Here is a 14,040-nt window from a genome sequence, read left to right on the forward strand (position 1 = left end):
TGTAAGGACTGAAATGGAAATATATCCATGCCATTTTGTTTTGTTTTTCCCAAGAAAAACACTAGGTATGCATGATTAACAAGCCTGTGAAACATTATTTTTGTTCAGTTTCAAACACTGGTTAGTAATATCATTCTTAGTTTCCAAAATTATGCTCAGTAGGTGACTGTGCACCTACTCATCTTTTGCATGTTTTCACCTTTGTTCATATGTAGCCTCGTGTCTTACTTATTCAAGCCTGCTCAGAAAACAGTCTTACTGATATTCCACATGTGATTTTCAATAGCACTCTTCATTACAACTAGGTACTTCACAGACACCAGTGAATGTTTATTCATTAGGCTTCTGTGTGCTGAAGCAGTGATATTTCACGTTAGGAAATTAGAGAGAGAAAAAGATATACGCAAGCAAATTTAGTTCTGGTACGTCTCAGCTTTTTGAAGGCTGGTGTCGTATTCTGTTGTTACTTTATTATATTTTCTCTGTGTACATGAGAAATGACAAGGCTTTAGAGAAAGTAAACCATCAACAGCCAAAGCAAGATCCCGTGGAGTCCTCTCAGTGGCAGTCAGCGTTTAAGGAGTGATGGAAGCTCATATCAACAGCACTGACCTCTGCCACATGGGCTACTGGAAGAACCACCAGCTGGGCTAATTCATTACCTTCTAGGCAAATCTGTATTGAATATGAATGAAATGCAAAAATATCACACACCCATTGTGAGGAATGTTGTTCTACACAGCCCCAGATCCATATCTCTTGTTTCTCCCTCTTGGCCATATTTGCCCCATGCTCTGTAATATATACTTGTTCTGTTTCAATTCTGTTGGCCCCACTCCTAGTCTCAGTCCTGAGTACCTTGAAATTCCACCCTTTTTCTCCAACTAGGTCTTGTGTAATTTCTCCTTCTACTTGACTTTTCTGGTCCTTCCCAAACTCTTCCAGGTCACAGAATCACTAAGGTTGGAAAAGACCAAGATCATCCGGTCCAACCACCCCCCTACCACCAATATCACCCACTAAACCATGTCCCTAAGCACCAGGTCCAACCTTTCCTTGAACACCCCCAGAGACGGTGACTCTACCACCTTCCTGGGCAACCCACTCCAATGCCTGACCGCTCTTTCTGAGAAGAAATGTCTCCAAATTTCCAACCTAAACCACCCCTGGCACAACTTGAGTGCAAGACCCGGCACTTAGCCATGTTGAACCTCATCCCATTGGCCTCTGCCCATCAAAAAAATCTTCCCTGACCGGGAATCAAACCCAGCCTGCGGCGGTGAGAGCGCCGAATTCTAACCACTAGACCACCAGGGAAGGATAACATGCATATGTAAGGTCCTTGAATAGTATCTGCTTTCTCCTACTAGACTTCTTCTTTTCTATGTCCTTGTTTTGTCTGCCAGTCCACAACAGCCTGCTACAGCATCCTTACCAGAGATTCAGTTTCCACCTTACCAGCTCCACCTGGTTGTTTCACTGGCCCCGTTCTGTTCATCAATGAGACCTCCTTTATTACTCACTCCTCTTCCAATCTTTTAAGCTTAGTTTTTGACCACATTTTACTGGTGTCACTTTTGCCAAACTCTTTAGAACTAATACAAATGAAGCAACAAGACATTAAAAACAGAAGAGAAACCGTATCAGCATATGAGGAGATGCTGAGAGAGCTGAATTTGCATAGTCCTAGACGACTATATTGCTGTCTTCAATAGTATAATAAGAGACCGTAAAGGAGATGGAACCAAGCTCTTCTTGGAGAAGGAAAAGAGAGAAACTACACAAGTTTTAAGAAAATTTTGACTACACATTAGGAAACAGTGAGAGTGGTTCAGCACTCTAACAGGTTGCCCTGTTTGGATGTGAAATCTCCATTCCTGGGTATTCAAAACTCAGCTGGGTAGGGGCCTGAGCAACCTGATCTAACTTTGAAGTTAACCCTGCTTTGAGCAGGCTGTTGGCCAGGTAATCTTCAGAGGTCCCTTCAAACTTATATTACTCTTTGATTCTCATCTCACTGCAACTTTTCTTTCCCCTACCTGATACTTAAAAAGTTAAGGTTTTTGTTTGTTTGCTTTTTATTTTTTGTCAAAACACTTTTAAAAGAGAGAGAGAGATAATCATCCAACACTAAAAATGTAAGTCAAAGCTGGGCAGTGTAAGTAACCAGAAAAGAGAGTAACTAGGCAGACCTAATAATAAGCAACATTACTAAATCTACTTGAAAGTAAAATGTAGTCTTGCTCTATGGTGTTTAAAACATCCTCTGTAGAATCAGATTTTTTTCCTCTTTGTTTTTTAATTTTATTCCTTGGATCAAGAAGAAGTAGTAACAGTAATTTAACTTACCAATGTGCAACCTGCTTTAGCAATATTTAAATTCTTAAGCTGCAATATGCATACATTTATCTCCTATTGATACCCCGGTAGAAGAAAACTAGGACTATATTTCATGTTGCATGGCAAGACAAAGCTATAAATATTTTTCAACCCATATGTGCTAAGTAATCCAAACCATGTAAAGCTATTGTAAAGTAATAAATGTGTTACAGTGGCTCATATGTTGCTCATATCAACATACACATTTTTTCCTTGCTTGTGTTTATCAGTTTGGCTAAAGGAGAAGCATCATTTTACTACAGAATGGAACCAAACAGACGAAGCTGTTCGTCGACATATTAGCTCCCTAAAGATACTTAGATCTGGCACATGCTCTTGGCCTTAGTGTTCTTTGCTGCTGCTACAATTTCCTGGGTACAAGGATTCTGTGATACGTAATTTGAAACAGGGGTCCCATCTCAAGTTCAAGGTGTAACTAATAACCAAAGCAGCAAACACTTATATGAATTAGTTTTCTTTAGAAAACAGCTGATACAAGCAACTAAGTAGTAACTAGAGATACTGTTTGATCAAGATAGCTCAGCACAACAGATGTTTTAAGTAAGAATGCTTACTAGCCTTATGAACTGTAAATACAGATGGTAAGGTGTTATATGACATTTTAGTTTTGCCAAAGAACAGATTTTATAGTACTAGTATTCAAAATTAAAAAATATATTTTTAGAGTTAGCACTTTCTAAGCTTACACCTGTTTACAGATCAACTTTGAAGAGGGAAAAAATGTAAGCGTCTAAAAACTGGAATATGTTTCATGGATTTACAAATGAATAGATCTTGTCTCACAAACCACAATTACATTTAAATTTCAGAAAAAGGAAAAGTGAAATCAAAAGAAAGCTGTAGGTATTATATATTCCAATTTTAACTGGGTTCTATGTAAAACCAGCAGCAGGGGCTATCTGTAGAAGATACTATGAGTTTCCCAGTCTTGTTATTTAAGATTTAAGGCCTAAATTCTGTGCTGCTTCTGCAGGTGCTACTCTCTGCACTATATCTTCCTAACCATTTGTATTTACTATGGAATGAGACTTTTCCTGTGTTGCAGTAAATTTCCTTTCTGTTTTCTTCCTAGGTTAGACACCTCCTTTGTATCATCCTAGGAAGTGTTCTATAGTCATGTCTTAGCAGCACAAATCAATCCTGAAGCAGACAGTAGTGAACAAAGCAGTGTTTCACAGGTCTGCATGATAGCCAGTAATAAAATAACAAAAAGGACTGGAACTAGCTGCTTTGTGATTGCAGTTGAATTGGACAACATTTTCACCACAGATCAATGAGACACCGAAAAATCTTCAATTAAGAAATACAGGTTTTCCCTAGGAAATGAGTTAAAAGTAGTTTCCTATCTGTATGTGATGATTGAGATGAAAAAATGTACTGCTAGCTCACATAGCTTATGACCGTAGAGTGAAATGCATGGACATTAAATGCAACCCAGTGCTGCCTAGCTGCTCACTGGTGTGTCATCTCAAGGGGACAGGAAGGCTCTCTCCTGCAGCATTCAACAGCCACTCAACATAGATACAGCTGCCTGGCTCCTGGTCATGTAAGTTTTGACAGTTGGCAGTGTTGTGAGACAACAGCATGTGGAAACAGAATACAATGTGTTCCGCCCATGTTGTCTGATATGAGATAGACTATACTCTTGAACAGTAGTTGTAGACTGATTTTCTACCCACTGGATGTTAAGTGGTTACATGCAACATTTTTCATGGTTAGCCACCAACAACTTGATTAAGAAACATTTGTACTTACTTCTGGCTTTCAACATTTACTGTTATTTTCTTCTATTAATGTCTTCCATAGAGTGGAAATAATATGAGAGGCGTCATTTCTCATTTAGAATAAGATGCTGGCGGTTGTGTCACTGATTAAGAATGTCACTGGTTGGAAGACCACTGTTATTATTATGTACATCTATCAAATAGAATTTATGTTTAGGACATTCATATTTAATCTCCATGTTTTCTAAGGACCACATTTCCTTGTTCTAATAAAAGGTTAGAATAAATTTCCCAGATCCCTCCCAATTCTGATATTGTTATACCTTGTCAAGGAAGATTATCTTGCAGATTAAGTTTTATGATCTTCCTGTCTCAAAGAGGAACAGTAACTCTAAGTATGTAGTAGGTTAAATCTGGCAAGCAGCATCTTACAAGTTCATTGTCTTGGGCGAGAAGAAATATCTTGAGTAAAATGATACAAGAATCCTCGCAGCAACTGGAACCTGAACTTTGCAGAAAAGCTGAAATGCCTTGCTTTGCCCAGTGTTACACTGATCAGGATTCCTAATGTGCCGTGGTAAAAGATGTCCTCTTTCATTTCACTGGAAAGGCCACTCAAATAAATAGGGATAGTGTAGAATTTCAGATGTGACTTCTCTCTTTTTAGCAAATTTTCCGAGCAGCCCCCACAATTAATGCAATGAAAGCAATGCTTTAAATTAGGATGTTGAAGGACAGCATCTCTGCTCTGATCTCAGCTCTGATGCCTGTATAGACAACAAAAAACTCCATGCAGACAGAGCAGGGAGCCTATGATTGGTTTTAGTGTTTTATTATCAACAATATCAAATTACTTAGTCTCAGTTTGTTAGAAGAAGTGGATACATTTCATTTGCAGGACTCTTCACCTTTACATTGTTTAGAGCTGTCTTAGCTCTGGTCAGCCTTTCTCGTGTTCTTAATCAGAAATGCTGACATTTGATATTCACTTTGCAATTGCTGAAGGAACTAGTGCCAGCAATTAATGCTTTCCCTATCAGAGCAGATATGGCCAGTAGTGTTTGTTGTTTCAATAGCCTCAGAACAAGAGTGATCAAGGCCAATAACACAGAGTCAATTCTCTGTCTTCCTCTCAAGGAATATAGTGCAGTGTCTATCTGAAGGGATATTATAGATGTTGACATCTTTGACTCCTTAAAAACAGGAAACATAAGGGTGGCATTAATTTCATATAGCTCTGGACATCACTATGCATCTACCTCCTTGTCCATTCAAAAGATACCTACACCAGAATGAGTCTCTTTAGTCATCTTTTATTGTACAGAAAGAGAAACTCACACTTTTAGGTAGGCCCTGACACATCTAGTCTATTTTAATTATGTATCTTAGAAAGGGATAATGTGTGTGCTTACAATGCCTCTTTCTCTGTTTCCATAGACTAAGGGAGTCCATGTGAAGGTTTGATGCTGCTGTCCAAGTCACATGACATTTGGGGTGTCTTGGGTGATCATTCTCACTGACACCTACCTGCTGCTCCAGGAAGTTGTAGGTCCTGTGTCATATCTACCAGCCCCCTCTAACCTTACAGCCCCTCAAATGGCATCAACATATTCCCTAAGGAGAGTTGCAAATGCAGTAAAATTGCATGAGTCCCTCATGACTGATGTGTAAGTACCTCAGAACCTTTAACAGGTTTATCTTCACGACACTTCCATAAGAAAGAGTAACTCCACATTTTCCTATCTTTTTCATTACAGGCATCTAGTGCTGTAAAATTAACAGGTATAACAGGACAAGCTCTGAAAACAAGAACACTGAGTATTCAACAAACTGGGGTCAAATGTCATACACTGACACTTAGAGAGAACCTGAGAATGGATTCATGCTGTAGAGAAAAACAAATAACAAGAACCGAAAAAAACTTCACAGTACGTAGCATTCTTTCATGTTATGGAAAACCTCATACAGCATTAAAAAATAGATTTATTCTAACATTCTTTCAATCTTAAAATGTGGAACCCTCTTTAATGAGAACTCAACATGAGCAGCTACAAAGACTCATAATGAATCAGACAACATAAAAAAAATTAAAAAAAGAAAACAAAAGAAAACATTAGACTAAGTAACCTTGCTGTTCAAACTGGATTTATAAATTACAGAAGAAGAGGAGTCAATCTCCATTTGTAATCTTTCTCCATTCTAGAAAGCATCAAAAGTTAAAGCTGTGATCATACTGATTAGAACAACATGTTTATAGTAATTCAGTATCAATTTCAGTATGATAAATACATTTCAGTAAAGCTAAATAAATACTTTATTATATTAATCTAATTCCAGAGCCTGAGGTAATAGAGGGAGTAATGAATGATTTTTCATCTGATATTTCTTTTTATATGCTGATATGCCCTGTCTCTGTCAATCACTACAAACTAAAAGACAATTCCCTCACGAGGTAGCTGGTAGGGGCTGTCTCTTTTTACATGGGTTTTGGTCAAACTTGGACGCAGCACCAAATGTAGGTTACAGAGAGCCTGAAATACAGGCATGATTTTACTTCAGGTCTGAGGAGTGCCCACTCAGTGGGATAACACTGTAACATCACACACTGGAAGAAGAACAAGGATTCATCTTTGCTGTTCTTTATAGGAATTTACTGAGGTAAATTAGATACTGAATGGCTTCTTGTTTTTTCCCCTGAATGAACAAAAACCTGACAAAAAGGATAAGGAAATAATCTGACCAGAACACAAATTTATTAGTTAAGAACAAAAGAAATCTTTCAATTAGTTTACCATAGTATCCGTAAACAAAGGATTTCCTGTATTAATAAACAACTAATAGCCAGCCTTTAATAAGAAACACTACTAAAAACAGTGACAGAAAAAATAAAATATATGTAGGATTCAAAGAGAATCAAAAACATAACTAGTGTTATGCCTTCTCTCCCTTACTGAAAAATACTGACGCTGTAAGATAAGAGAAAGGTATTTTAGTTTGGCTCCCTATAAAAACAAGCCACAAGGTCAGACATAAAAGGGGTCAAGTTCAAAACAGCACAATATGAATTAATTAAGCCCATTCTCTTTTCTCAACTTCTGATAACCCATGATTTAGAAACTACAGGAAGAAGGAGACTTATTTATTTATTTATTTGTATTCTTCACAACATTTGTTCTTTTCTCTATGTACTGTTATATTCTTCAGCTAGACATACAAGTCTGTCATTATCTTGCAATAACATAGTTGTTTAAAATGGAAACACAATTTAAAAGAAAAAATATATAACTTCTGAATGAATACGTGTCAATTAATACACGTCTATAGTCAGCATGATTTTGAATATTTAGTAACGAAATCAAATTACCTTAAATATTTTCTTCACTACATGTGGTATTTTTGCAGTCTTGTGACTGAATATTTTGAACATTTTATCCAAGTACTAACAAAATATTATTTCAGCTCTAACCTACAATGAATATTTATTGTCCTAGTCACTTATATCACAGAATGCACTATTTGCATCCCAAATCCATCATATAACAGGGTGACACAATGCAAACCTCCCAGTGTGGCAAGCTAAACAGCACAACTGTTACACAGAAATGGTGAATAAGAATTCCCGAAGGGTCCTTTGGAGTCCTAAGTTACACTACTTGCTATAGCTGCAAGCAACCATATCATAAACTGATCATGATAGATTTTGAATTTTGCTAGGACTTTTAGTTTGAGATTGTTTTGCATTTACCATTCCTTGTGGTAGGTTGCTCCAGAAATTCACCGTTTTAATAGTTAGACATCTTCCAGTCTCCAGTATCTCTTTATTGACAGATTACACTACACCATGCTCTCTTTTTTTCCAGAATCCAAGTGAAGCCAATGAGATGAGCCAAATGAAGCAAATTGGAAATTCATGCATTTCAATATTTTTGAAAGAACTTACTTTTATACACCATGATTAGGTATTTAAATATTTCCCAGACACTGAACGCCTATTCAAATTATTTCTAGGAGACTATTTGTGATTGGATTTTTGCCAAAGTACAAGAATAAAGACCTAAAATTTAATGTTGTCAAGACAATAACTTTCTAAACACAGTCTTGCTGAAATGAAGAAAAAAACAATGATTTATCAATTTAATTGCAACAGTAGTATGCCTATTAACAAAAGATAATCATAGCAAGGACTTTGATGCACATTTCCTATTACCATATCAAATGTGCCTTACAGAATTATGGCTGGAAGGGGCCATTAAATCTGTTGTATAACCTTGTATACAGATAAACCACCTGCACATCCAAGATCATTAATTCACTTAATTACTGCAGCTTTAAACCCCATCAGCTGTGTACGGATAAAACACATCTTCAAAGGACATAGTCATCCTTGATCAGAAATATCAGGAAATAGGGAATCCAGCACTGCCCTTACATGTTTGCTCCGATAGCTAAACTTCACTACTAAAAAGTATGCTAGTTTTATTTTGAAGTGTCTCACCTCAATTCACTGTTCAAAAATGAAAGAATTTCATTTCCACAGTTCAACATTTATTTCCAGACGATTCTTGTTTTTCTCTCTCCTTAAGGAAATCACCCTGACTATAGCACATTTCCTGTCTGTGTATTTCAACTTCACTAACTCACTGCTCCACTGTTTACACATTTCAGGTCCCTTACATGCTTTCTACCAAAAAAAAAAAAAAAAAAAAGTAATGTAGTGCAAAGTGCACTTTTACCCTGAAATCAGTTAATTAATCAAGATCTTTATGCTCTGACATGTATTCATTCTTCCTAGAGGAACTGCATTCGATTGCACTAAAATGCATTTTGTTTGAATCAACTCAGTTAACAGATCACTTTATTGGACTGCCTGGCATAACCATTATCTTTTCACTAGTCTTTATTTCAACTGATCTCCAAAACTGTTTAATCGTTTGCAAAAAGTGCAACCATAATCTGTTTTTTTGGACCATATTCTGCTACCAGATTCTCACTCAGGCTTAGTTAGACTGATTTTAAGAAGATACATTGCTGTTCCCAGCAACATACTATCTTGTGCAAGTAAGTCTGACAGAGTCTGATCCTCAACAAGGAAACAATAATTTGTTTTTATTTTTTAGAGTCACTCCATGTGTAGCAAACTTACATGTATCTCCCAAATAAACAAATGCAGACAGCAATTATAAAATATATATATAAATATATCTAACTGTTCACCCTGACTCAGTGAAGCCCATTATAATATGCTGATGCAAAATTACGCTATTAACACTGCACAAACATTAACAGTGTGAGCATTGGTATGTTTGACTATATTTTCTTGGAAGCTACAGCTCTATTAATTACTCCCACATATTTCAGAAATTAAGTAAATGTTTTCATAATTGACAATAATATTAAAACCCTTCAATCTAAGAATAAAAGTAAAATTAAAAAAAAAAAAGATAAAGTAAAATACACTTTTCTTTCAAAATGCAGCATGTCAGATTTCTGCTTGATATATATGAAAATATATCCAATGAAAAATATAGGTTATTAGGCATACAGCTCTTATGGTAGCTCACAGAGGTGGTTGCTGACTGAGATACTGTCACTGAGTCAGCTGTAACAGTTTGATTAGGAAGGATACTGCATGTCTGAATGACTTTCTATATAAGCCACTTATATTGTAAAGGAAGTCAGAGGAGGAAAACACTCTTACTAGCAGCTAAGAGCTGAACAAACAACGGCTCGCATACAAAAACGTCTGATGGTGGAAGTATTTTTAGTACACTTTTAGACAGTAGTTTTAATATATTGCAACAGGGAGATTGTTTGCCACTCCTTAATCAATTATTTTTTCATGCTATCCAACATTTCCACTCATGATTTAATTCATTTCTCATTTATATACAGTTTTCAAAATTTACAGCTTACAGGCACAGTCAGCTGTGAGTTACAGTTTTGTTTTATCCTCTGTTATTTTTATGGTCTAGATATCGTGGACGATTCCGTGAGATTACATGGTCCTTTACACAAAAAGCAAAGCCAAGGGCACACATATTGCAACATTCTATTTTTCTCAGCATATCTGCTTAAAGATGAAAGAGAAATCATCTGTAGCACTTACCTGTAGAAGGCTGGAGGACCAGCTTCCCTCATCCCGAAGCTGCCCTGTTCATTTTCAAGGTAGTAGGGTACCTGCTGGCTGTGATGATGGATGAAGGGTGAGAGCTGGGGCGCCGTTTGCAAGAACACCACAGGGTTTGGTGGGACATTGTTCAGTGAGTGAAATCCTGCCAGACTGCTGGACCCAAAAGATTCTGAAGTAGGGGCATAACTGAGAGTAGTAGAGCCGTACACTGGAGCAGTAGTACCAAAATCGTAAGTGGCCCCTTCTGGGTAGTTAAAAACTCCTGTCTTGTTGCTCTCCACATACATGTCGCTGAGTGATCTTTCCAGGGGAATCTTCAGCTGAGGTCTGCTCAGTGTCTCCAGTTCAGTGCCTTGAATCTGGTGCAGCAGGGTAACTCCAGAGGTTTTGGTGTGAAGGGTCATGGTCATTGCTAATGGCAGTGAGCAAGGAACATATCTGCTTTTACTGTCAACAGCGAGATCAGCAGCTGGCAGTCCACCTAAAAAAAATACCAGAACCTATTCTGAGGCTCAGCAGAAATCACATTAAAGCAGCGCTACACAGGTATTACTCTGATCTCGGCAAGGAGGAGGATGCAAACAAATGCAGGGTAAGCACTGGAAACGCACATTCTCCCTCTCCCTCTAACTTTTGAGAACTCCTCATCTGTGCTCATATGCGTTACAAGGTGCTGGCCGCAAGCCAGGAGCTCTTGCCTAGTGCCGACGCTGGTTTAAACATCACTTCAGAAACAATTAGCTTTGGAGTTATACCAAACAATTGTCCCACTAAATGTTACTTTATTCTTACTAGTCATTTAATTTTTCACTGCAGAGTAGCCAGCGCTCCACAGCAACTAACGGGAAAGGACGCTGAAATTAGACCAGGAAGACTAGTCCAGTGGTCAGCCACATTACTGCCTTTTATTTCCTCAGCAGGCTCCAATCTATCTGTGCTTATCTCTCCTCCTGTTTGATTCATTTTCGTGTTTGCTAGAAATATGTAATGTGTACATTGTAATGACCCTGGGTAGGACTATGCTGTAACTGAGATATGGCAAAGCAGAATGTGTGTGCAAGCGCATGCGCCTGTGCATGTCTGTTTGTGTGTGTGTGTGTGTGTGTAGCTAGCCTCAGTCAACAGAACGAACTAACAGAAATTAAAGGATGATCTATGTAGGAGAAAACATTTATAATACACTTGCATCACTAATAGCAAGTTGAATTAGCTAGAGGGTAAAAATAACTTTAAAAGTGAAGAAAAGCTTTAGATTAGCCTAGAATTTTCTGTCTGCTTCTTTTTTGGCCCATAAAATTATGAAGTAAAGCATCCTTCAGACTTTGCCATAATAAAATCTTAAATATTAGGAAAAATTAATTGACTGCATAACACGTGAATTAAATACAGGATATTTTTATTATTCACATGAACAAAAGCTCAGCAAACTTTATTTTTGACATCAGACTAGAAAATCAAGTAATCTAAAATAAACTAATGGGATCAGCTTTAAAACAAACCAAAATGCCTCTCAAAGTTATTTTTAGGAAAGAAAAGGGGGGGGGGGGAGAGAAAACATAATGAAAAGGTGTGGCATGCATGTTTCATCTTGCCATCTCATTCCATATAATTTTAACTTTGCACAAACCAGTTCTCCTGAACCAGCTAAATGGAAACCTCCAGAAGCTGTTCCAAGTTCTCTAGTATTATTGCTGTGGTCTGTGGCTCAGTCAGCTAAACAGATTAATGCCAACCGTAATCACATTAATATATGGGCTCCAGTTAGTATGCATAGACTTTGATACTAGCAAAGTCTATGCTATACTTAAACAACTCCACAGTTACTCGGCTCAACCTTCAGAAAACCCAAGAAACTGAAAAACTGAATATGCATGTCACTAATAGCTTCTAGAAAAGTTTACTAAAAATTGTTTTATTTTAGTAATAACATTGTGTTTTTAAAACTTCTGCTAAAATAGCAGGTTACTTACATTTCAAAGATTATAATGACATAATATATATCTGTACCTCTGCAGACACACAGCTAAGACAGCAGCACACACATAAATATGTACTTGATAGATTTCCTCACCCACCCCGCTACCCTCCCTACCCTGTTCAAATTTCAGATTGCAGACTTTGATCAAAGAGATAAGCCTGTTTAAATAACACTGGACTAAACATGTTCCCAGTTAAAAAGAATAATAATAATCAGACAATCATACCCAGCAGTTCAGAAAGTCTTCAAAGAGTTATACTGAAAATATGCCAGACAGTGTGAGAGAGAAAAAAGAAAGTGTGTGCATGTTTGCATAGAGTGGGTGAATGTGCATCTGCAGAGACTCACAAAACAGCAAGCAAGCATAGCTCTCAACAGCCAGTCTGCTGGGCTACACAGACTGAAATGAATGGCAGTTACGAGTTTAAGGTTGGTCACTCTTATAGATTTCATTTTGTGCTTTAGTAATACGTAGAAGAAGCATTGTCTCATATTATACTGCATAATCTAGGAATTAATGTGAATCTATCTGCCTTAAGGAGTACTCACTTCTTATGTGTGTTACAAAATGGACTTTAAATTTTTATTTAAACCATTATCTGATGTGTATGCTATTTTAGAAATACTACATTGACATGTAATAAAATTCTACAGCATAATAGCTGGGCAGAAGATGGAAGATAGAAGAGTGCACACGCTGAGTTGACTTCTGAGTGTGTCCTGTGCAACCTTAGTGCTCTTTACATGCAGTTTTTTAAAATGTCATTAATTATTTTGGGAGTGTTGTGTGTTTTCAGGGAGACAAATATCTAAAATTTCCGCCATATGCAAACAACACTGAAACACACTTTAGGGTTAAGCAAAAGCAGCTGCTCTTTAATGTCTGCTCTACACCATTTAACCTGAGACCTTATGACCATTTTTCCACAGGCCAGTGTGGAAAGTTTCAGACAGTTTCAGAGCTCAGGAATAGATGGCTGCGGATTCCCTGTAGTACATAGGCTGGTACACATCTCAGAAGAAAAATGCAAGTGCCACCAACAAGGTCTTATGGGTGGGCTAAAAATCCCTGTGATAGCATCTTGTACTGTTTGCGTCAATTTTTTTCTTTGGGGATGATCAAGGGGGCAAGAAAGGGCAAAGACTGGGAGGGAGGTGGGCCTAGTTAATCAAACAAAATTCTAGGAAGAAGGTGAATTTTTGATTTATCCATATTGCATAATATTTTATTATTATTATTATTATGCATACTATTTAGGCATTAAAAAAAAAAGTCAAAATAGTATTTAGACTTTATAAAATAAAATCCATGAAATGCAACAGATTATCAAAAGTGTTTATTTTCCTTGTCCTGTATGGTGATGACTACCCTACTTGCCCCAAACTAACATATAGAGCTTCATCCTGCTTTAGAGATGTCATTGAATGTGTCTGCTTGTGGGCTTGTCCAAAGAAAGAGATCTAGGTTCCTAAAACCCAGTCTTTTTGCCTAAAGGCCAGGACTTACTCCACCACCCAGTTAATCACTGTGATCTGTTAGATGTCAAGTTTTATCCATTTTGAACACAATGTGGAAATACATACAGGATATAGCAAAAAGATTTGGTGGTACTTTTCACCAGTGGATGCAAACAGCCTAATCAAAAACTTGGTTACATTAAATTTCATTTCATATATGCCTTTATATACTTCATGTATGCCTTCATAGAGAAGTGCTTGCCTTATACACTGGGTATGTAAAAATAATAATAATAATAATAATAATAAAATCACATGTAGTAACTATAGAGTAAATAAAAACACAAATT

The 14,040-nt window shown here is 37.1% G+C and overlaps 1 protein-coding gene and 1 long non-coding RNA gene across 10 annotated transcripts in view; one reads left to right on the forward strand and one right to left on the reverse strand.

The window, feature by feature from the left end:
- ESR1 (estrogen receptor 1) overlaps nt 1–14,040 on the reverse strand; it is a 189,718-nt gene that overhangs the window by 102,231 nt on the left and 73,447 nt on the right. For 8 of the 9 annotated variants that reach the window (XM_083830466.1, XM_083830467.1, XM_083830465.1 and 5 more), the window contains exon 2: nt 10,231–10,735. In XM_083830466.1, the coding sequence (XP_083686592.1) occupies nt 10,231–10,664 (434 nt within the window). In that variant the 5' untranslated portion in view covers nt 10,665–10,735. Of the gene's footprint in view, nt 1–10,230; nt 10,736–12,458; nt 12,569–14,040 lie in introns of those variants that run through there. The other variant, XM_083830468.1, reaches the window with a different exon arrangement.
- Nucleotides 12,547–14,040, forward strand: part of LOC310897165 — a 45,532-nt gene continuing 44,038 nt past the window's right edge. The window contains exon 1 of the long non-coding RNA XR_014582110.1: nt 12,547–12,661. This is a non-coding gene — a long non-coding RNA (uncharacterized lncRNA). The remainder of the gene's footprint in view (nt 12,662–14,040) is intronic.

The sequence above is a fragment of the Anser anser genome (genome assembly GCF_964211835.1).
Source record: "Anser anser genome assembly, chromosome: 3".
Lineage (NCBI taxonomy): Eukaryota > Metazoa > Chordata > Aves > Anseriformes > Anatidae > Anser > Anser anser.